Below are 23,255 nucleotides of genomic sequence, written 5' to 3' on the forward strand. Positions count from 1 at the left end.
AGAAAAAAAAAGTCTTTTGAATTTGAGTAGATATTCACTAGAAAAAAAAGGTCTCCTTTGATTGCTGGGCTCTGGTTGAAACAAACAGAGAAACAAAACCCTACCAAAACAAAGCATTGCTCGGCACATACAATTTTTCCCCTGGGGAGAGGATGAGAGAGAGAACAAACCACATGTAAGAGATGTTAATCATGTTGCTTAATGCGCTAATGGAAGCTGCTTAGATATCCCGTGTGAGGCCAGATCCTCGGCTGGTGTAAATCAGTGTAGCTCCATACACCAGCTGAGGTTCTAGCCCCATGCACACTCTTCTTTTGGTAGATCACTCTTTTTAAAGGAGGTTTAAAATGTGATTTGGTTTCTTTCACGCTGGCCAGCCAAATTGTGTTTGTCACCAAATTATAGGCTGGCTAGTTATTGCTAACTCAGTGCCTGGCCAAGTATAGATAGCACTTTAGCTTCAGGCATTTTTCAGTTGGAGTCCAGCCTGATTAACTCCCTGAAAGGAGTGAGACCTGGCCTATCCGGACTGCGGTCCTTTCTGAGCAGCACATTTAGTTCTGGGGTTGTTGCTTAATGATGTATGTGTGTCTTGCAGAACAGGAATGAGTCACATGAGAATCCTTCTGTGTCCAACAAGCTACTTCTGCTTTCAACTCTCAGTTTCCAAATAGAGGATCTTGTGACGAAGTGGAAAGTAAGAAGCCTGGCAGTGTGTAACATTTCTGCGTTCTCCTGTCCCCCGGAGGAGAAGATGCATAGCATGTTGTTTTCACAGGTTGATGCTAAGCAAATAAACAGAGAAAGAAAGATGGGTAGTTTTCTGTAAATAATGGTAGGCTGGTCAGAGACTAAACACAGAAAGGAGAGAGAAAGTGTGTAAAGATTGCATGATGTTCATGTAAAAACTACTTATCTGCCACACAGAGATACCAATGCTACCCTGCCACTAGACATGCGGCAAGAGGAACACTCCAAGGGCTTTAGTGGGAGTTTTAGATTCAGATGAGAATTTCACAGTGGGCTTTTATCTCTAATGGGCCATACTAAAACCAGAATTATTATTTATTTGTAGCACCTAAGAGCCCTAGTCGTGGACCAGGACTCCATTGTGCCAGGCTCTGTACAAACACTGAACAGAGAGACAGTCCCTGCCCCCAAAAGCTTACAATGTAAGTGTAAGAGAAGAAAAACAGGTGGATACAGACAGACAGGGGAATGCAAAGAAACAATAAGATTAAATTGGTCATTATATAATAGACAGAGTGGTCTTGGCACACTGGTAAGGATCCAACACCATTAAGCTTTGGATGATTTGAAATCTGGCTGTAGATCTGAATTCTCAGAAACAACAAGGAGTCCGGTGGATAGTAGACTAACTATCTGGATACAGACTAACGGCTATCCCCGATCTGAATTCTATGACTTGGGCCCATCTCTAATAGCCTTGAGGGTTTCATTTCTCTCTCTCTCTCTCTCTCTATATATATATACTTAGCATGGTGTCTGCCCAAGTGCTGATCACAGCAAGGTTCTGTATGTGATTAATTAGACCTCGTTATCAGCAGTCACTTTTATGTTGCTTCTCTCAGCAGTGTGTGCGCCTGATGATGATGATGTGAATTACAGAGTGCAGTTTCCAAACTTTGGCACCCACACTGAGCGCCCAAATGCCTCATCTGGGCTTACAAATGTCCAGTTAGGCATGTCAAATAGAATTTGGGCATCTATGATGCCAAACAGCACCAGGATACAGGCTGCAGGTGCTTAATTTAGGCATAAATTTGCAATTCGTTCCCCAATATTTGCATTTAGGGTTTCACCCAGTGCTTTAGGAGGAGTTGGTAGAGTAATGATAATAATACGGAGCTCTTATCTAGCACTTTTGATCCATAGTCCTCAAAGCGCTTTACAAAGATAAATATCATTATCCTGGATTTACAGATGAGGAAACTGAGGCACCGAGCAGTGACATCACCTGACAGGCCAGAGGCAGAGCCAGGAGTAGAACCCGAGTCCTAGGGCAGAGCTCTGATCACTAGGCCACACTGCCTCTATTTGTTATAATGTCACATTTGGTATGATATATATGTTGAACTAAATGGTTACATGGCCATGTTGTTTGAGCATTTACTGCTTGTCTAACTTTTGTACGCCTACAGCTACATACTATTTGATGGGCGTGTAATAAATCAACATATAAATAAATATATATATATTTCCTTCCAGTTACTTCAATTACTGGTTAATTAGAGCTTCTATTTAATTGGATCAAAACCTAAAGAAATAAATAATTGTGGTAAAAATAACCCAAATTCCACCCTTTATTCGGATCAGTTTAAAGAGGTAGCAGATTATTCAATCCGTATCCTTGGGATATTCTGTTTAATTAATACAGGAGGGTAAACATTCTGAATGAAATCAAAGAAGGAGCACCAGGAAGTCCCTTCTGATGACAAAAGATGGCTAAAATGAAAAGATGTGTTGTTCAGCCACTGTTATCCATGTTGTTACAGATGGCTTTCAACTACTAAATTTAGGGGGTCAGGTCCTAAACTGGTGTAAACTGACATACATCTGTTGATGGCAGTTGAGGATCTCCTTCCGGATATGGACCCAAATTGCTCAAGTTCTGAAGGTGTTTGGATCTGGAGTTTTGTCTTGGGCCCATCTCTGCCTTCTGTGGACTGAGCTGGTGGTGTGTGTGTGTGTGTGTGTGTGTGTGTGTTAACTAATCCTTAAATTGTTACATGAACTTCCTTTGAAACCAACAGGGGATGCGTGTAAAGACTTCAGGGTTAGGCACAAGATTTCTCCACCCCTACTTGATGGTCATATGGATAATGCCATAACCCACTTAAGTCAATCAAAGTGAGAGGTATGGAAAACTGTGTATAGAGAGTGTTAAAATGGAAACTCTTACCAAGTAGGCTAGAGGAATAATCATGGGTCTGGGGGTTAAGAGTGTTTTATTCCTGTCTTTGTCACTGCCCTCCTGTGTGCCCTTGGGTAAGTCATCTAGGGAGGGATTGTCAAATCCCTTGGGATTTATGCTCCTAAATCACTTAGGTGCATTTGAAAATCCCATCGTTACCTCTCTGGCAAGTGTGAAATAGGGATAATGATAGTAACGTACCTACTGTGCAGGAGTGCTTGGAGAGTGAATGATCATTTGGACAGAGAGCGATATCTGAGAGCTGAATATAAATAACAAATAATACAACTTACTAGAGAGAACAAGGGAAGGAATTGAGGGAAAGGAAACACACAAGCTAGTTATGGAATGGGAGGTAGGTCTAGGAGCAAAGTTTCAGTAGAGGGAGGTGTTTGTTATAATTAAGATTGCTTATTATTTGTATCGTGGGTAGCACCTAGAGGCCTCAGTCCCATTGTGCCAGGGGCTGTTCAGACTATAACAAAGAGATGACCCAGGCCCCAATGTTTAAGATGAAAGACAACAGGTGGATACAGCAAACTGCTGGGAGACAAGGAAGCAGTGAGGCCATTATGAACAGTGGAATAAGCAGTGATCACCGCACACCAGCTGTCTAAGAATTGTCAAGTGTTTTGTAGGCATCATGAGACAGTGCCTTTTAAGAAGAGATGTAAAGGAGGATAATGGCCTGGAAGATTTTTATAGGGTGCTTCTCCTTCGCATAAGTGGTAGCACGGGAGACTGCATGATGATCGCTTGTCTGAAAATTTGGCAAATGGGCAATCAAGGGTGACATTGTGGGCAAAGTGGAGGTGAGAGTTTACACCTGTCTAGCGGATTGGAGATCCTAGGTAGGACAGGCATAAGCCATAAAGGGCCTAAAAGGTGAAGACAAGTAGCTTGTGCTTACTGCAGTGGAAATGGAGAGATGCAAGCAAGGGGGTGATATGGTCGAAGCACGCAGCCTGGTAGATGCTTCTGTGAAGTATGTAAGCACGTATAGGGTGGGAAGAAGGACGCATTGTGTTTGTGCTATACATTCTGTAACATGACCCTGTTTGTCATGTGTCTCTTCTGTCTCCCTTTTCACTCCTTGGACAGATATGACTTTATCGAGATACGGGACGGAGACAGCGAGTCGGCAGACCTGCTGGGCAAACACTGTGGGAACATCGCTCCTCCGACCATCATCTCCTCAGGCTCCTCTCTCTACATTAAGTTCACCTCGGACTACGCACGGCAAGGCGCTGGCTTCTCTTTGCGCTATGAGATCTACAAGACAGGTCAGTGTCAAAAGCAGACTTCGGACTGGCAGACCTACAGCACCTATCTTCCCAGCAGTTGACACGGGGATCATCACAGGGCAAATCCCATAAGCCACATTTTCAGTAGGGTTTTTAGCATGTGCTCAGTACAAAGGGTATTATTTTTTGGCAAGTCTGTTTCATCACATTTCCAAGAAGGTAAAGATTTTAGTGGTGCGTTATAGTGCTTTTTGATTCGTATCTTGGCATGAAAAGCAGGTTTCCTCATTAAATTCTCTTGCATTCCAGAACTACAAACAGTCTATCTTTTCTTCATGGCATGTAAGCGCTTGTTAAGTCAGGGCTAAGTGAAGATTGTCCCTCCTTTAGAACTGTGTAGAGCTCCTGTGGATATACAACTTCAGCACTGATCAATGACTCTTGTTTTCTCTTTCTGGAAGGCAAGGGTTTTTGTAACGGGTGGACTTCTCGTTTAAAGGGGCTGCTGCCTGCAGTGTCAGCAGGGGAGTCAGACAGGCGGCTGTTGAATTCAGTATAACAGGAACTATTCATAATTCTGTTTTATACAAAACTATTCTGGAAGAAAGTAAAGGCTGCTCAAAAGGCCTTTTTATATTAGCTCTGTCTAAATATTTGTCAGAACTGTATGCATGAGAACAAGTAGTCTCAAGAAAATACGAAACTCTGTTTGTGTGTGCACACGCATGAGTATGTGTGTGAGAGAGAGAGAGGAGAGATTGAGGGGTTGTACATACTTCCACTTATGTCGGTATAACTTATGTCGCTCAGGGGTGTGAATAATGTCTTCCCCTCCTGCTCTGCCCCCCGTGCAATATAGCCGGTGTGGACAGCGCTATGTCGGTAGGATTGCTTCTCCCACGGACATAGCTACCACCTCTCACGGAGATGGCTTACGTCGATGGGAGAGCGCTCTCCCATCGGCATAAAGCGTCTTCTCTAGACACGCTACAGCGGCGCAGCTGCATACAGAAGCCCTGAGAGAGAGAGAAAGAGAGAGCTTGTGTGCACATGAACGGCATAAGTATGTTTTGCACAAGGATACCCGAAGCTATCTGTCATAGGACCAGGCCCTCTGCCCACATTCCATTGCTAGAGTAGTGGAAGAAAACACACGACTGTCACATCATCAGCAGAATATGAAACAAATACATGAATATACTGGAGAATCAAAAATAGACGCAGCTTTGTTTGTTTCTTTTTCAGAATCTTAATACAAGCACATAAGTATTTAGTGTTTTTGAGCACAGTTATATATTATTTAGAGACAGATGCTTGTAAATACACAGAGACATACTCACATACAGACTCGGGTGCTGATGACGGGCTGCCTGGGGATGGGAATACAAATGAAATAGGACTTCCTGATTTTAATTTAGAAGGGGAGAGGGTGGATTAAAAAAATCTATCAGTGTATCTATCTATTCCTGGGGTGACTCGTTAAAATGGAGAATCGTTATGAGGGTGTGGCCATGTAAAGCCTCTGGCACACAGTTGAGCAGTTCTTTTTCCATCCAGTAGAGGGCAGTGGTGCACATACACACCAGCCAGTTCATGACATGATTGTCTCACTTAATGGTTGAACATTGATTAATCCTGAAGGGGTTAGTTAACCCATCAGGACTGGCAGTTTTCGTGGGATTTGCTGAGGGAATAGTGGACACTGAGGCAGGGATCAGGATGAGTCTTTGTACAGGTGGAAAGATAGTTGACTCAAACCAGGGCTGTCTTGCCTCTTCCTACCCATAACCCTTAATCCTATCCCAGTCCCTCCTGTGTGCCTTGTCCCACTTGCCCTTGCTGCCAGTCCCAGGCCCTGACTTTTATGTCATGAAGCAGGACTGGGAGTAGTCCAGGATGCAGCAGTGGCCAGGATGAGGCTGAGCTGACACAAAACCAGGCAGTGACGCTGTGCCGAGAGGCCGGCTGGCAGGGAGGTACAACGGGCAGGGAGTGAGAAGCACTCTGTCCATTGAGTACGAACCAGGAAGGGGCTAACGTCATGGGAAAAGACCATCGGAGGAAGAGGAAGTAAGGGCTGCGTCACAGAGGCAGAAGGAGTAGGAGGAAGGCAGGCACTGAGTTTTCTCATTTCCTGTCCCTCAGCTTGGATTCCCTAGACAAATATACTTCCCTTCAGGTAGAAGACCTCGGGCTGGGGCTTCATCAAGTACAGGCCTCCTTGTTGGTACTGAGTGCTGTTAAAATGCTCACTGTCCTCTCTGAAGAGGGCTTTTGGCTTGAAACCACTCTAGACAAAATTCAAAACATAAGCAAGGTTTCAGTTCCTGGAGGGTGGGAGGCACTGAAGCCAGTTGTTTACCCAATCTCAGAGTGCACACAGCCCACCTAGAGAGATCAGTGTCCCCTGAAACCATCTTTAGGGGTAGGAGGGTCTCTGGCCTCAGATCTGTGGGGTAAACAAATCCTGCCTTTTGTGTGTAGACAAATAAATAGGGCGGATGGATCAGCACTAAGGTTTAGTCGGAACTGGTGATTAGCCTGAAGTTCCACTGGCTTTAAAGGGCATCCAATTAAGATACTCCATGTCACTCACTCACTCACACACACACACACACACACACACACACACACACACACACACACACACACACACACACACACACACACAAAATTAAGAGAGGCACTTGGCATATAAACAGCTGCTTCCTAATGGTTAAGTCCCCTGGTTTTGTATTGGTCAGTTTTGCTGTGACACCCCAAAAGATGACATCCAGGTCACAATTTTCAAACATGTCTAATGAGTTTGAGCACCCTACTCAAGCAATACAGCTTAACAGAGCCTGAATTTCAGAAAATGCTGAGCACACCCGTCCTCTGAAAATCAGGCCTCATTAAGGGTGTCTCAAGTTTGGCCCCCAGAATCATTACGCTTTTGAAAAGTTTGGCCCCATGACACCCCCTCATACTAAGGAAACTCTGCTGCCAGGTACATCCCAGGTTAGTTCTTATTTCTTTTACTACCTGGTAGAGTTTTCAAAGCTCCTTTTTATTATTAAAAATGGAAGAAGAATAAATTAAGCACACTTTGAAAACTATTCCAAAAAAAGAAAAACAACCCACTCCCCTTTATGCAGGAGTTCATGTATATAGCCATGATATTGATGCCTTCCAGGAGAGATGAGTCCAAACCAACACCCTCTCGCCAAATGCCACTATACTTTGGGAGAGATCAGATCTGAACTTCATGGCTCCAGCCATCCCTACCTCTGGGGCGTGACAGTGAGAGCAGTTGGACAAGCCTGTTTTTAAGGGCATGTCTACACTGCCCACGTTACAGCGTGGCAACGCGGCCACACTGTGACGTGGGCAGCGTAGTCACACTTTATCGCCGGGGGAGAACTCTCCTGGCAATAAAAAATAACTACCCGGAACAAGGGGTAGTAGCTTTATCACCGGGAGTGCGGCTCCTGGCGATAAAGCACTGTCTATACTGGCGCTTTTCAGCACTAAAACGTTTGTTGCTTCTGGGTGTGTTTTTTCACACCCTTGACCGAGAAAGTTGCAGCTCTGTAAAGTGCCAGTTAGACAAGCCCTAAGTGGTTTCCTTTTAGTTGTTTATGTGCTGAATTGTTCCCTCAGCCTGGTGAGTGGGAGCATTTAGCACATATTGCTGAAGTAAACATGATTTCCATTTATAATTTGCAGGTTACCTGTAAAGCCAGTCATTGTTTGCTGGTTACAGTCAAGCTATTGACAAAGATACTAACCACTACAAGCGACCCAAATGAGGAAATCGTTGCTATCTAACAGTATCACAGTTACATTTCTGTACAGTCCCTAGGGGACATTTCCTGACAGTCAACATCTGGTTTATTGAATATTTCTGTGCTTTCCTCCTTGGCTTGGAGTGTGTATTAGTCTCTTCATAAATCTGGCTGCCTTTTTATTTGATCAGGAGTAAATACATTCTTATTCTTGTTCATTGTGTTGTCTTGCGATTTGTGCTTGGCCTCTTCTATTTCCCTCTGCATTATCACACCAGAGAAGCTGGCTGCTCTCCTATAGTCAGTTAAGAAATTCCTCTCAATGTTACTCCACCTAGGGGTACTACAGTACCAGTGGTCCAGCTGTTATCTCAAGTTGCTCTCCTAACTTGCGTAGGCTAGTGCAGATCTTAATAACAAGGTCCAATTGGTCCCAAGAAGACTTGCACCAACTCGGTGAGTGGGAGCAGTGAGTTTATAGAGAAGTGCAGCATCCCTATAAAACAAAAGTCAAAGCCTTAGTGAATGTTAACCCTCTGTTACAGTCATGGAGATAAAGGCCTCTGTAACACCCTCTTTGCCCCTCCGATGGCCCACAGGCTGGAGATTTCCATTGTCAATTGTCCAGCCTCTAAAGAACAGTGGTTTTAAAGCAGCCATGGTATGAATAGGACACAACCTCCTCTTCTCCCCCACCACCCTGAGGCACCTTGAGCAGGCTGTGGTACGAGGGAGGCCAGCGTCAAGGTCAGCAATAAATAAGTGGCAACATTGTCTGCCCTGTTGGCAATCAGAAAGTCTTCCTCAAGAATAGAAATAACTAACATTTCTGGTGCAGACAGCTGAATAAGAGAGAAAGAGCGCTCTGTTCCTCCTGTCAACAGAATCTCTCTCACACACGCATGTGCGCGCACACACACACACACCAGTCCTCCGACCCCCGAAATCTTTCAGCAGCCACTGTCTGGAGACATAGGCTGGACCAGCCATTCATACGCTCTACAGCTAAGGTCCTAGGCTTTGGGTGAAGTTGCGGAGAGGTTGCTCTGCTAATTGCCACTCCAATGGAAAATAAAATACATAATAGCGATAATGAATCATTGATCATTTATACTTCGCTAGCAATTGCCCATGTGAGGATTTCAGAATGCTTTATAAGCAGTACTGAAGTAAGCCTCACAGCAGCATTGTTTCTAGGTAAACATTAGTATCCCTATTTTGCTGATAGGGAAACTGAGGTACAGAAAGGTTAAGTGACTTGCCCAAAGCCTTGCAGGAAGTCTGTGCCACAGCTGAGAAAATAACCCAGATCTCATGACTCTCAAGAGGAAATTTTAGCTCAGATACCGCAGTGATGGGTGCTAGTGCTAAGTTCTAAGATAGATAAGCAGACAGACACAAAATCAGTAAGTCAGGGAGATCTCTTTTAAAAATTAGACAATTCCTTGGCCCTGCCAGATTCCATTCCTTTCTCCTTCCTCCCTTTGTCAGTCACCCTCCCTGATTGTGGGTCATGATTCCCTCAATTAGTTCCCCAAATATAGCCCTAGAGAGCTAGATCTTTAGTCTGGCCATATATGTGTTTTACTCTTTATGCCCATTTCTCCCCCTGCCTCCCCACAATATGCTGGGGGAACCGGTATATTATTTACACTAACCCAATTGCAGTCTGCTGAGTTGACCCCAAACATGCTGAGTCCAGGTCCATTTTTGGTGATGGTGTGTCACAAGAATGGTTGCATCTTGGTTGCATTCATGTCACAGTGCCAGCTAAGAAGACCCTGTGCTCCAAGAGCCCATCGGTAGACTGTAGGAATGGGGTGAAAAAGAACAGCAAACTCTTCCTCATGCCTGACCCACTACTGCTGATCGTGCTGTTGCCTCAGAGCATAACCCCTGTACTGCTGGCATGGTGACATTATAACATTGTGTTGCAACAGGTGTTGGCACATTGCAGTGCAGCTTGGGCTTCCAACCTTTTGGGCTTTCCTATTCCCTTAATACCATTTTCAGAGTATTTGCAGCGGGATTAGCTATCGATTCTGAGTGAGGTTTTCAAAGCAGTCTAGGCACACGTCTACAGTGAACGTGAGATGTTCAGTCCAAAGCCCGTCGGAATTATTTAAAAAGCTCACCCTCTGTCTTTATGAAATGTACAAAGCTCTTGTATCCCAAGAAGTTGCTAGCAAAAATCTTGACAACGCTCTGGATACAGAGTGAATATTGCCAAGCGCACAAGGAGGCGAGAGCTGTCAATGTCAGCCATGTTGTTGTTAGTTACGTCCACTTTTTCTACCCCTGCAGGCTCTGAAGACTGTTCTAGAAACTTCACCAGCTCCAATGGCACTATTGAGTCCCCAGGATTCCCTGATAAGTATCCCCACAACTTGGACTGCACTTTCACCATCATGGCCAAGCCAAAGATGGAAATCATCCTTCAGTTTCTGACCTTTGACCTGGAGCATGACCCCTTGCAGGTCGGAGAGGGAGATTGCAAGTATGATTGGCTGGACATCTGGGATGGCATTCCTCAAGGTAAGCACTGGGGCGATGTATCACCAAGGCTTTTCTCTATGTCTGACTAGTCTCCCATTAACCAGCTGTAATGATGAGTCTGGAAAATTCCATAGCGGGGCATGACTTGTTGGTATTCTGCAGCACTAACAAATGCAAAATATTGTTGGCCTTTTCTCAGCTGTTAGGATTTGCATCATCACCATATTTATCTGTATTTATCCATATTTATCCAATACTGGGTTTGTCCCCATGGAGTGTCAACATAGACTTCATATTACTGATGAACCTACACTTTTAATTTTCTAATTCTATCATTGGATCATTTGAGTTAGAGATGAAAAAGATCTATTGATCACTGAGTCCATCTCCCTGCAAGTACAGAATAACATCTGTCCTATAGAGGATGTATCAGATGTGTTATATAGTACATGCAGTAGAAATGCAGATAGATGGACACACAAATGTGCACTAGAAATTCGGAGAGGTGAACAAACTGATATTACACTTGATCTACCTCTGTTCTTGTAAAAATATAAGTGATAGAAACTAAACAATCAAAATGCCTTCATTTCATCCGGATTGGTTCTGTAGGGTTGATTATTACTCGCTTTCCACTACCAATGTATTCTTGCCAAGTAGTGCTGACTTGTCAGGTTAGATAAAGACTAACGAGTCCAACCAAAAGGCTGGAGCTACTTTGCTGCTCTTTCTTTTGCAGTTGGCCCTTTGATAGGCAGGTACTGTGGCACTAGGACACCTTCTGAGATCCGCTCAGCTACTGGTATTCTCTCGCTTACCTTCCATACTGATCTGGCAGTGGCTAAAGATGGCTTCTCTGCCCGCTACTACTTGGTCCAGCAGGAGATCCCGGAAAGTAAGTTGGAAATTTTACAGTCAAGCCTGTTGGTGGGACTCATGCAGTCATGTGGGATTTTTATTGAATTTCTGGGAGTGTTTCCATCATTCAGTGTGTCGGTGTATGCAAGCATTTGTATGAGTGAGCCAGGATGAGGGTTTTCAAGAGGTTGTTTTCCCAGACAGCCGTACAGAGAGAAAGGAAACTATGTATATTTTAGCTTCTGCATGGAAACTATAGTTACTGATTGTGACGGGTTGGACCCCCATTCTGGGACGCCACCTGATATACAGGTATTTCACTGAGCCTTCCCTGCACAATCAGCCTGCGTTCCCTCTCCCTGCTTTGAGGATTAGGCTGTCTGACCTCTTGCAGCACACACACAGGTAGGTCCACACCCCACTGCAGACACAGACTGAAGTCAGCTCTGTGTGAGAGGACTCCCCCAGCACTCACGTGCACACCCCTTTTGGGAGAGAAACCCAAAATAATACTGTCTTGCATTGTATAGAAAAATCTGCCCAGTGCAAGCTCATAAAAATCCACCCTCTTCCTCAATCTGAAGAGAGATGTGCACACTTTTTGCCCCCCCCAGTTAGAAATGGCATAAACTGGGTTTTATTATAAACAAGAAATAAGTTTATTAACTACCAAAGGTGGATTTTAAGTGAATATAAGAGATAACAGACAGAACAAAGCAGATTACTAAGCAAATGAAACCAAACACGCAAACTAAGCTAATTTCACTAAAGAAATTGGTTACAAACAATATTTCTCACCCTAGATATTGTTGCAGGCAGATTACAGAAAGTCTTGAAAGGCAGCTGCACTGGTCTCCCACTTGAGACCTCAGGTATTATTACTCACAAGCTAGACGCCCTCCCAGCTTGGGCTCAACTCTTCCCCCCACAGTTCAGTTCTTGCTTCCAGGTCTTTTTACAGTGTCTCTTTTGGTGGGGAGGCAGAGGAGAACCCATGATAATGTCACTCCCCTGCCTTATATAGCTCTAGTGTAAGGCGGGAACCCTTTGTCTTCAGTGGAACCCACTGGCATTCCAAAAGAGGAGGAGGGGTATCCAGGGCCAGGTGACTTGGACTCATGTCTCTGCAAAGCTGTGGCAGCCATTGCTCGTAAGCTGTCTCCAGCCTCCACAGGAAGACTAAGCCCTTTCACAGTCCATTGTCTCTGCTAATGGCCCCTGAGCCCTGTCTGGCTTTTCCATTGTTGTACCTCAAGGGCTGGTTGGGGGTGACACCCAAAATAAGACATTTGAAATACAGATACATAGTTAATATTCTCAACTTCAGATTCAGAAATGATACAGGCATACAAATTGGATAATCACATTCAGTAAATCATAACCTTCCCAATGATATCTCACATGAGCCATCTTGCATAAAGTGTATCTTAGTTATGTCAGATTCATATCATAAGCATATCTTTTTATTTTTCTTCGTGGCATCCTCCACCTAAGACCCTGGTCAAAACCTTTCTGTAGTGTGATGCCATGTTACAACCGAAAATAGTTTCAGGACACCCCTCTCAAAAGTTTCAAGGCCCCCCCCCCACCCCCCAAAAAAAGAAAGAAAGGGAGGCTGGCTGTTGAGAACCCATGACCTAGAGCAGTTTAGAAGTTTAGAATACTGGACATGCACAGTCAGGGTCTGCTCTGCTAAGGACATTTGCATTATGGCTGCCTTTGTGCAGTAGTCTTGCGTTCAATATATCTCAGTTAGGAATGCCTCAGCTAGGGTTGCATGAGTTAAGGATGCCTCAGTTAAGGACACTTCAGTTTTTCATTTTTCCCCCCTCCCCCCCCTGTTTTTGTCCCCTTTTTATTCTCTTCTTTAAAAAAACAAGGACATTAAATGTACACGCTAATGGTCAAGTTTGAAAAATCAAGGGGACTAAAGTTAGAAAATGAAGAAGGTTAGCGTCAAATCCTGCTCTCACTCGCGCTGGTGTAAATTGAGACTTTAATGGCACCACTTAGAGCATAATTTGGCCCAGTTTCTAGTGCAGCGTTAACTCAGCCGTGTTCAACATATGGGACGTTAGTAGAGCTATATCAGTTTACACCAGCTTAGGGTCTGGCCCATGTAGTACTTGCTACTGATGTGTTCTTTGTGGAATGTATCTTACTGTTTCTTAGGAAACATATGCCGTAAAATATACAAGACATGACCCATGGCTGAGTTAATGTGGATTTAAAAGCCTTAAAAGTGAGGAAATTCAAAAAGTTGAATTCTAGATTTCTCACTCTTAATGGTAGCGACCTTTTAAGCCAGTCTACCCTATGCAGCCACCTATGGACCCATACTTTCCCATAGGGCAACACATACCTACACATAGACATCTTTCAAACCTGCGCACCATTCTTGATCACTCATGTATGTTCCCATCTGTCTCTGGCATCTGTGGGATATGGCAGAGAGTGCATTCCTTGGTGTATTACTTTCCTGCTTTCCCAGCTTTGGCTAGAATTCACCTCTTGGCTTCAAGAGGTTATAAGTTGCCAAGCAGCTTCACAATCAGGTAGGGGGCTTGGCACACCTTGAAAAGAGACTGGGGGAGTCGTAAACAGGGTATGGCCAGGGGGAGAGTTGTGGGTCTGCAAAGGTGGAAGAACCCTATTATAGAGGGGAAAGGATTTGGACTGAGCCCCCCACATGTGTTAATTTACAGAGGGTCTTGCAAACCTAAGGCCAGTCCTGTACTTAATGTTGAATAGTTTTTTGCATTGGATGTGTGCACCGATATTTCTATATAAATCCGATCATCATCGTGACAGACATATGGGTTTGATCTAGGATGCTGGGGAGTAATTCATGGCTTACTTCCAGCTGGGAGTGAAAGATACAGAATTTGTAATTGTCTGTGTGTTTGTGTGTGCGCGTCTGCTCCAGACTTCCAGTGCAACGTTCCTTTGGGGATGGAATCTGGCAGAATCTCCAATGAACAGATCAGTGCCTCCTCCACCTACTCGGATGGAAGGTGGACCCCACAGCAGAGCCGGCTCAACAGTGATGACAACGGATGGACCCCCAACCTGGATTCCAACAAGGAGTTCCTCCAGGTTCGTACAGGTCCCCGTGACAGGAAGAGGAAATCATCGAGGATAAATATTAGATCTTGATTTTATTAAGGCATTTGACACAGTCCCACATGACAAACTAAGCAAACTAGGGAAATGTGGACTAAATGAAAATACCATAAGGTGGGCACAAGTGCGTGAAGGATTGTATTCAAAGAGTAATTATCAATGGTTCACTCTCAAACTAGGAGGAAAGGTTTCAAAGGGGTAGCCGTGTTAGTCTCTATCAGTAAAAACAACGAGGAGTCCTTGTGGCACCTTAGAGACTAACAAATTCATTTGGGCATAAGCTTTTGTGGGCTATAAGTGGGTTATAGCCCATGAAAACTGGGAGGATGTATCTACTGGGGATGCACAAGGGTCTGTCCTGCATCCGGAACTAGTCAACATTTTCATTAATGACTTGAAACATGGAGTGGAGAGTACGCTTATAAAATTTTCTGGGAGGGATAGCAAGCATTTTGGAGGACAGGATTAGAATTTAAAACTACCTTGACAAATTGGAGAATTGGTCTGAAATCAACAAGATGAAATTCAGTAAAGACAAGTGCAAAGTACTACACTTAAGAAGGCAAAATAAAATGCACAACTACAAAATGGGGAATAACTAGATAGGCAGTGGTATTGCTTAAAAGGATCTGGGGTTAATAGTCATAAATTGAATATGACCCAACAATGTGATACAGTTGTGAAAAAGTCTAATATCTTTCTGGGGTGTATTAACTGGAGGGTCGTATGTAGGATATGGGAGGTAATTGTCCTGCTCCACTGCAGTATTGTGTCCAGTTTTGGGCTCCACACTTTAAGAAAGATGTGGACAAATTGGAGAGAGTCCAGAGGAGAGCAACAAAATGATAAAAGGTTTAGAAAACCTGACCTATGAGGAAAGATTTAACAAAAATGGATTTGTTTAGTCTTCAGAAAAGAAGACGGGGAGGGGACCTGATAAGAGCCTTCAAATATGTTAAGGGCTGCTATAAAGAGGACAGTGATCAATAGTTTTCCATGCCTGCAGAAGGTAGGACAAGAAGTAATCAGCTTAATCTGCAGTAAGGGAGATTTAGGTTAGATATTAGGAAAAACTTTTTATCTCTAAGGATAGTTAAGTACCGGAATAGGTTACCAAACGAGGTTGTAGAACAGGGTTAGGCAACCTATGGCATGCATGCCGAAGGCGGCACACGAGCTGATTTTCAGTGGCACTCACACTGCCCGGGTCCTGGCCACCGGTCCGGGGGGCTCTGCATTTTAATTTAATTTAATTTTAAATGAAGCTTCTTAAACATTTTAAAATCCTTATTTACTTTACATACAACAATAGTTTAGTTATATATTATAGGCTTATAGAAAGAGACCTTCTAAAAACGTTACAATGTATTACTGGCATGCGAAACCCTAAATTAGAGTGAATAAATGAAGACTCGGCACACCACTTCTGAAAGGTTGCCGACCCCGTTGTAGAATCTCCATCCTTGGAGGTTTTTAAGAACAGGTCAGACAGACATCTTGCTGGGATGGTCTGTGTTTACTTGGTTTTACCTGGCCTTGCTGCATCATGGGGGGGGGGGCTGGTCTAGATGACCTCTCAAGATCCCTTCCAGCCCTACATGTCTATGATTCTATGATTAATGTGCTGTGGAGATGGGGAATTGGGGCTATAATACTGGGCTTAGCAACAGTTTTGTGTTGCCAGGCAGCTGCTGCAGTGTGCAGTATTGAACTGACCTCCAGATCACTTTTGTCAAAAGCATGGTCTGCTAGAGGCCCAGCCAGCATTGTCCTCTGAGCAAGTGCTGAAAGGGCTCACTGGCACTGGCAGGCACTGCTGTGCGGGCCTGGTAGCCAGCACTGGCAGAGTGACGCTGTGAGAAAGCATCTCTGCTGGACGCCAAGCCAGCATTGGCAAAGCCCCACCATTGCACTCCAAACCTTCAGCTTTCCTCCCTCCCCCACTTTGAGCCACATTTGAGTGTCCTGCTGTTAAACTGACCCTTGAACATAATAAGGCTTGTGGGCTCTTTTATTGCCTTTGTGACATGCAGAGAGTCAGCGGTGGCTGAGCTGCTGTTTAGGGATGTCAGGATGACTCTGCCTTTGTGAAAGGAGCCAGCCCTGCTGCTGGCCCATTAACATTCCTGCACAAGTCCTGATTTGACCTTATGCCCCCTGAACCTCCATGGACTTTCGAGAGAGCTGAGAGAGAGAGAGAGAGAGAGTCTCCTGCTACTTACAAGGACCATTGACTCTGCAGCCACCCTGATGGCTGGAATCTTAAAAAAATGTTGTGAATGTGCAGCTAGAATAATATTGATTGTGCTGGAGATGTAGTGAGCATTGTCAGTGTGGATTTCAATTCGGGACTTCAGAGCAAAGGCTTTCCTTAGGCCCTTCGTTAGAAACACATTGTCTCTCCACAAAGGGTTTCTGAGGGGCTATAGCGCAGATGGTGCTTGCTAATGGGCATTAAGAACTGTAGGTACGGAAGTGTCATTGCCTGAAGCAGATGTCCAAGGGCTTGTCTACACTACTGCGCGGGTTCGATCTAAGATACGCAACTTCAGCTATGTGAATAGCGTAGCTGAAGTCGACGTACTTAGATCTACTTACCGCTGTGTCTGTAAATCGACAGCTGATGCTCTCCCATCTACTCCGCTTGAGCACCTCATTCTGGTGGAGTCGATGGGAGAGTGTTCAGTGATTGATTTATCGTGTCTATACTAGACGCGATAAATCGACACCCGCTGGATCGATCGCTGCCCGCCGAGCTAGCGGGTAGTGTAGACAAGCCCTAAGGCTACATTCATGGCAGTGCTAGCAAGCCAGATTGCGTGATCTTTTTTAACCCACATAACTAAAATAAACATTAAAAACATTGAAAACTGCTGCTCTTGCTAATTGGCCATCATGACTTTATTTTACATGGGAAAGCTCTGTCCGGTGGCTTCTGTCCCATTTAAAAGGACACAAGCATTCAATTTTAGTGATGATCCTGTTGTCTGGTCTGAGGGGAGACTTTGTACTTTAATTTATGGCCAAACTTCAAAGTCCTTAATCAGTTTCACCCAGTCTTCACACTAGCTAAATTCCTGCTGAGGTCAAACCCTGCTTTTTTCCCATTGAAATCAATGGGAGTTTACTTAAAGACTGAGTACAAACTGCAAAAGGGCATCAAGATTTTGCCCCTTGTGATCAATCACACATTCGTACACAGTCACTTGGCCTGTTTCATACTTAAACAGACAGAGACACTTGCAACATACTTTCCCCTCGCTTTCCCCCGAAAGTATAAAATTGCTTGAAAACTGCAGAGCATGAAACATTTTTTCTCTGTGGCATGTTCTTCGGTTAAGTGGTCTGAAAATCAGCCCTGGGACAGTACTGCTGAGTTTACAAACCAGTGTGACCCTTGTTGCACAGAACTCTCAAGCAATGCAGTGGCAAAACCCACAGCTGTGTCTACAGGCTCTAACAAAGGCAAATGGGATATTAGATCCGCTGCTGGTATAAATCAACAAAGCTCCAATCGAGCCAGGCTGGTTTGCACCCTCTGAGCAACTGGCCCTTAGTTTTTAAAAATGAGGGGATGATCCCGTCTATCGTGGGACGGATGGTAGTCACCATTTTCTTCCTTGTCCTCCTTTCCCTTCTCTCCTCACCTCCCGATCAGGTGGACCTTCGTTTCCTGACCATGTTGACGGCCATTGCTACCCAGGGTGCCATCTCCAGAGAAACGCAGAATGGCTACTATGTCCGCTCCTACAAGCTGGAGGTCAGCACCAATGGCGAGGACTGGATGATGTACCGGCATGGTAAAAACCATAAGGTAAATGCATTGTCCCTTAACAGCTGCACCCGTGGGAGCCTTGCCATCAGCGGAGGAGCGGGAGGGAAAAGGCGAGAATACATTTTACGGACTTAGGGATTTATTTTGCAAGGCCTGTTTTGCTGCCGCTGCTTGGTCGGGTCTGACAGGCTGCGTGGAGAGGCCTTCCCCAGAAATGATCTTTCTCATCGATAGAGCGATCACTGTTCCTTAGAAAACCTGGCTGCTGTTGAGTCTTGCTCAGTAGAGAGAGCCTGCAGTATGTTCTTTGACTGCAAATGAAGGAGAAAATGCTTTTCACAGCCCGTGTTTTGCCATACAAGATTCATTGAGAATTTATGGCTGCAGCCCCATCCCCATGCTGGGTTAACAATCACAAAACCACATGAAACTGCAATTCAGGAGTTATTGAGGCCTGGAAATGAAAGGGCAGAAATCCTAGGAGGGGATCACTATGTCCCGGAGAATAAAGCGAACAATAAATAACGAGGGGCAATTCAGTTTGTCAGGCACACGGGATCTGCAGTAGCAATCACAGTTGGCAGTGCTGCTTGTGCCTGCTGTAGCCGCAGCTCCTGGAGGTGTGTAGTGGGGTGGGGAGGTGGATTGTGTGTAATATGGATGTTTGACCCTTGGAGATCTTTGAGCCTCCAGATGCACCATGAATGCACAATGAAGGGAACGCTCGTGTGGTGCTGTGTTTTTGAGAGTGGGTAGGGGAACAGCTGACTGCACAGAGTGCAGCTGTATATAAAACAGACGTGGCTTTAGGAAGGTGCGGCACTGTAATTTGCCTGGGCTGTGCAGGTGCCCTTTAATTAAAGGAACTTCTGAAATGCCCCTGAAAGCATTGGCACTGAAGTTGGCTGCTGTGTTGGCGTCCCCTAGTGGACCGTGTACATAGGCACTATACAGTGCGTGGAACAGGAGCAGTTATGCCACAAACAAGAATTTCGTCTGCACAATCTGTTCTGTTACATTAACTGCTGAGGGTTGGGCACAAAACTGAGATGAAGGTGAAGTGAGTTCGCTGGGACTTTATTTATTTCTTTTTCATTTTCCTGAGTGAGGCTTTCAGCCCTCCATTGGCAGAGGGCGTGAAACCCTTTGGCTCAACTTTGCAGCCATTCGTCCAAACATTTTCTTTCCTCTGTGTCCTCGTGGTTTCACCTACCCCACAAGTGTCTTTCAGTGTGTGTCTCAGGTTCAAACTAACTGTCTAAGGTGCTTATTTGATCCCCATTACCATTGTATTTGAGCACCTCACACTGACGTATTTGTCCCCAGAACAACCCTGGTGAGGCACGGAGGGGAAACTGAGGCAGAGAGAGGCTAAGTGACTTGCCCAGGTCACACAGAAAGTCTGTGGCAGAGCAGGGAATTGAATGCAGGTCTCCTGTGTCCTATGATAATGCCCTAACCATTGACCGACCCGTCCTCTCAAAGCTCACTGCAAATCAACTAGCACCCCTTGGATTCACACTGAAAGCATGAAACTCCACATTTTCTGAAGATGGGCCTGACCCAGACTCCCAGATCCAAACACCTTTGGGCAAATTGGCTCTGGAGCTGCACGTGGCGGCTAGGGCCCATCTCTTAAATGTCACATCATCAGGGCTGGTGCTACCATTAAGGCAAACTAGGTGGTTGCCTAGGGCGCCAAGATTTGGGGGCGCCAAAAAGCGGTGCCCCCAATTTTTTTTAAAGCGTTCCTACGCCCCCTCCCCGAGCGCGCGGTCGCCACTCCACTTCTCCCGCCTTCCAGGCTTGCAGCGCCAATCAGCTTTTTGGCACCGCAAGCCTGGGAGGGGAGGAGAATTAGAGCGGGGGTGGCATGCTCGGGAAGGAGGCGGAGCAGAGGTGAGCTGGGGTGGGGAGCTGCCGCACGGCTCCCCGGGGGGGAGCTGCCGTGGGGGGGACGCCTCAGGGCAGAAGTGGGGGAGCTGCCACGGGGGGGGGGGGGGGGGGGCGGCCGCGGGGGGGGGGGGGGGGCGCAAGGTGGAAGTTTCGCCCAGGGCATGAAACTTCCTTGCACCGGCCCTGCACAGCATTCCAGTACAAAATTATCCGGCGTCTGTGGCTGCCTCCCAGCTGGGCCCAGGTTATCTCTGAAGGCTCCTAGGCCTTAGCAGACCTCTTGATGAGCGTTGGCTGAGTTTCCAGACTGCAACAAAACATACAATCAGAGGAATTTGAAGTTTCATTGGGACCATTTTTGCGCAGCATACAGAGAATGGGCAAAACTATGGTTAGAAAGATGTGCTCTGAAAAAACAAGTTGGTCAGGCTGGTGTTTAAATTGCCATTTGCAGGAATTTGCAAGTCAGGGTCAGTTTCAGTGTGAAGCAGATTTAGATAGTGATTTTTGTCACCTCTGAATTTATCCTTCCCTGCCACAGGACTCTGTAGACATGAAACCAGATCCTCAGCTGGTGTCAATTAGGGCAGCTGGGTTGACTTCAATGGAGCTAAGTTGTTCTACACCGGCTGGAGATCTAGTCCACAAAGCGTGAGATCCGTCAGCCCAGATCCTCCGCTGGGGTCACTCGGTGCAGTTCACGGCAGTCAGTGGAGCTGTACTCATTGACACCAGCTGAAGATCTGGCCCCTTTGTATGTAGAAAGACCAGCTCAGCTACACAACCTCCTTCAAGCCCATTCTCTGCCTTAGTTTTTAAATATAAATCTCTCCCTCTTTACTCCTTTATGCTCATTCCAGTCTCTCTCCCTCTCCCTTGTGCTGGACTCAATTTAGCAGACACCTCCTGAGGCTGGTGGAGAAGTAATTGCTTTTTGGTGACCTGCCTAGCCTGAAATGAGGGGGACTGGTTTGTTCCCCTCCCCTTTAAACGTTCAGCCTCCAGCAGCTGAACAGTAGCAGGATGAGTGCGGAACCATCTGATCGGACTGTACATCCCTGAGCCCTGTAGCACAGCTCTGTGCCTGGAGCACGAGCGAGCTGCCCGTGCTTCCCGTTTAACGTTAATCACTGCTGGTCTTTCATCAGGAAACCTCCCAGATGTCTGTATTTAATGTGCAGATTCCACACTGTTCCTGGTGCGTCAGTGCAGCTCTCCGCACAGTTCAAAGTGAAATAGTTGAGCGAACCGTGCCAAACAGATTTGTCAAGTCTGCCGCAGTTTGATTTGATGCCACGAGGAGTGGGGAGGGGCGGGGGACTTGATATTCCTGTGTATACACGTATAGATGGATCAGCCCATCTCCCTCTTGCCTGTGTAAGGTGGGCAGGGAGCCAAGTTTAACTGGCGCTACCCGCGAGTCGGCTAACATCTACATCTTCCTCCGAGAGAGATACAAAAGAGGAGAAGGAGTGAGCATAGGAGGGGTGGATGGCAGATAATGTTCTCTCCAGAAAGTGGAGGGCAGGTATGACCTCCCCTCCAGTGCTTATGGTGCCAAGGAAGAGGAAAGGGTGGGTAGATGTGGTGTTTACTGCAGAATTTGAAGGCTAGACTTCAATTCCCTGGCTGCTGTCAGCGTTGATACAGTGTACCAAAGGCAAGGGAACAGGAAAAAAGGAGAATAAATTGGAGGAAAACAAGATTAATGAGAGCTCAAGGCAGTGGGGGACGACTGTTGTTGTCTTGCAGAGTGCTAATATATTTGGGGGAGAGGGAAGGGAGGGTAGCCAAATTGCAGACATGCTGCCGGAATGAGATCAGGACTAATCAGAGTCTTTCTGTTTCCACTCCTGTCCACCAACCTGCCTCCTCAGCCCAGCTGCTCCCAGTCAACAGGTGAGGGAGGCTGTGTTGTGCAGAGGAAAGCGATTACAGCTTAGTCTGGGGCATTGCAGGCATGCTTCTCTCCAGATTTAGCCTAGAAAATTGTACACATAGGCAATACGTCCACAGTCATCTACATGAATATGGAACAGACGTGCCTGTTATACATTAGTCCATTAGTGTCTCTCTCTCGTACACACACACACACACGTATGAGACATGGGCCCAGGGAGGAAAATATGGATGCGAATTTCCAACGCTCCCAAATACATGGTTTATCTCTGTAACAGAGAGAAGGGGCAGAGTTGGGGGCTTCCTCTCTGCCATGCACACACACTGTGTATAATTACACCACAGAACAGAGAATCAATGGACCCAATGGGCCATATTTCTAAGTGCAGTATAGTGTCCATTTACACCAGTCCCTTGTTAGGCATTTTTTTAAGATGTAACAAAAAGAACTTGAACTCTCACTTTGGACATCTGGGTGGAAGCTCAGTCTTGTGGCTTCTTTATCTAGAGAGCTGCAGGGAAGATCTAGCCCTCAGCCCACACTCTCCTCTGCACTAAAGTACCTGTCTCCCAAATCCTGACTTGCTTTCTCTGTTTGTGCAGACGAAACAAGGATCACTTCGGATTTGTCCATATTTGGAAAATTAGGACTTAGAATTTGCCCCTGGATCTGCACCTGTGGAGAACTACAGGTCCCAGCTCTCCTAGCATAGCTACAATCCTATGCTTATGGGGCCCAATTCATCCTTTGTAGCATACCAGTAGCTCCCATTGCCCTTGGGTACCAGCTGACTCTTTGATCCAGGATTGGTGTAGTATATAGGATCCTATACACCTCTACCCCGATATAACACGGCCTGATACAACATGAATTCGGATATAACGCGGTAAAGCAGCGTTCCAGGGCGGGCGGGGCTGCGCACTCCGGCGGATCAAAGCTAGTTCGATATAACTCGGTTTCACCTCTAGCACGGTAAGATTTTTTGGCTCCCTAGGACAGCGTTATATCGGGGTAGAGGTGTATTATATCTTTAATGGGAATAACTTTTGATCCAGTAAAGGGCACACTCAAATGCAGAGATTCCGCCCCAGCGATGGCTCTCTGCCCAGTCTACACAGAGCCCAGTCTTGCATGCATTCCTCAGGCAATGCTCCCATGGCAGGCAATGGGAGTGAAGTGTAGAGGCTGAGGTGCACTGTCTGGCTGCAGGAGCATTTCTCTCCCCTCCCCCCCACTTCGCTGTTCCTGGATTTAATAAATG

General features: G+C 45.7%; 1 protein-coding gene across 6 annotated transcripts in view; it reads left to right on the forward strand.

Annotated features, from left to right (window-relative positions):
* NRP2 (neuropilin 2) overlaps positions 1-23,255 on the forward strand; it is a 122,335-nt gene that overhangs the window by 34,232 nt on the left and 64,848 nt on the right. For all 6 annotated transcript variants that reach the window (XM_034786307.1, XM_034786308.1, XM_034786310.1 and 3 more), the window contains exons 3-7: positions 4,037-4,218; positions 10,251-10,481; positions 11,182-11,337; positions 14,227-14,396; positions 18,082-18,237. In XM_034786307.1, the coding sequence (XP_034642198.1) occupies positions 4,037-4,218; positions 10,251-10,481; positions 11,182-11,337; positions 14,227-14,396; positions 18,082-18,237 (895 nt within the window). The remainder of the gene's footprint in view (positions 1-4,036; positions 4,219-10,250; positions 10,482-11,181; positions 11,338-14,226; positions 14,397-18,081; positions 18,238-23,255) is intronic.

Source organism: Trachemys scripta, chromosome 11 (assembly GCF_013100865.1).
Source record: "Trachemys scripta elegans isolate TJP31775 chromosome 11, CAS_Tse_1.0, whole genome shotgun sequence".
Lineage (NCBI taxonomy): Eukaryota > Metazoa > Chordata > Testudines > Emydidae > Trachemys > Trachemys scripta.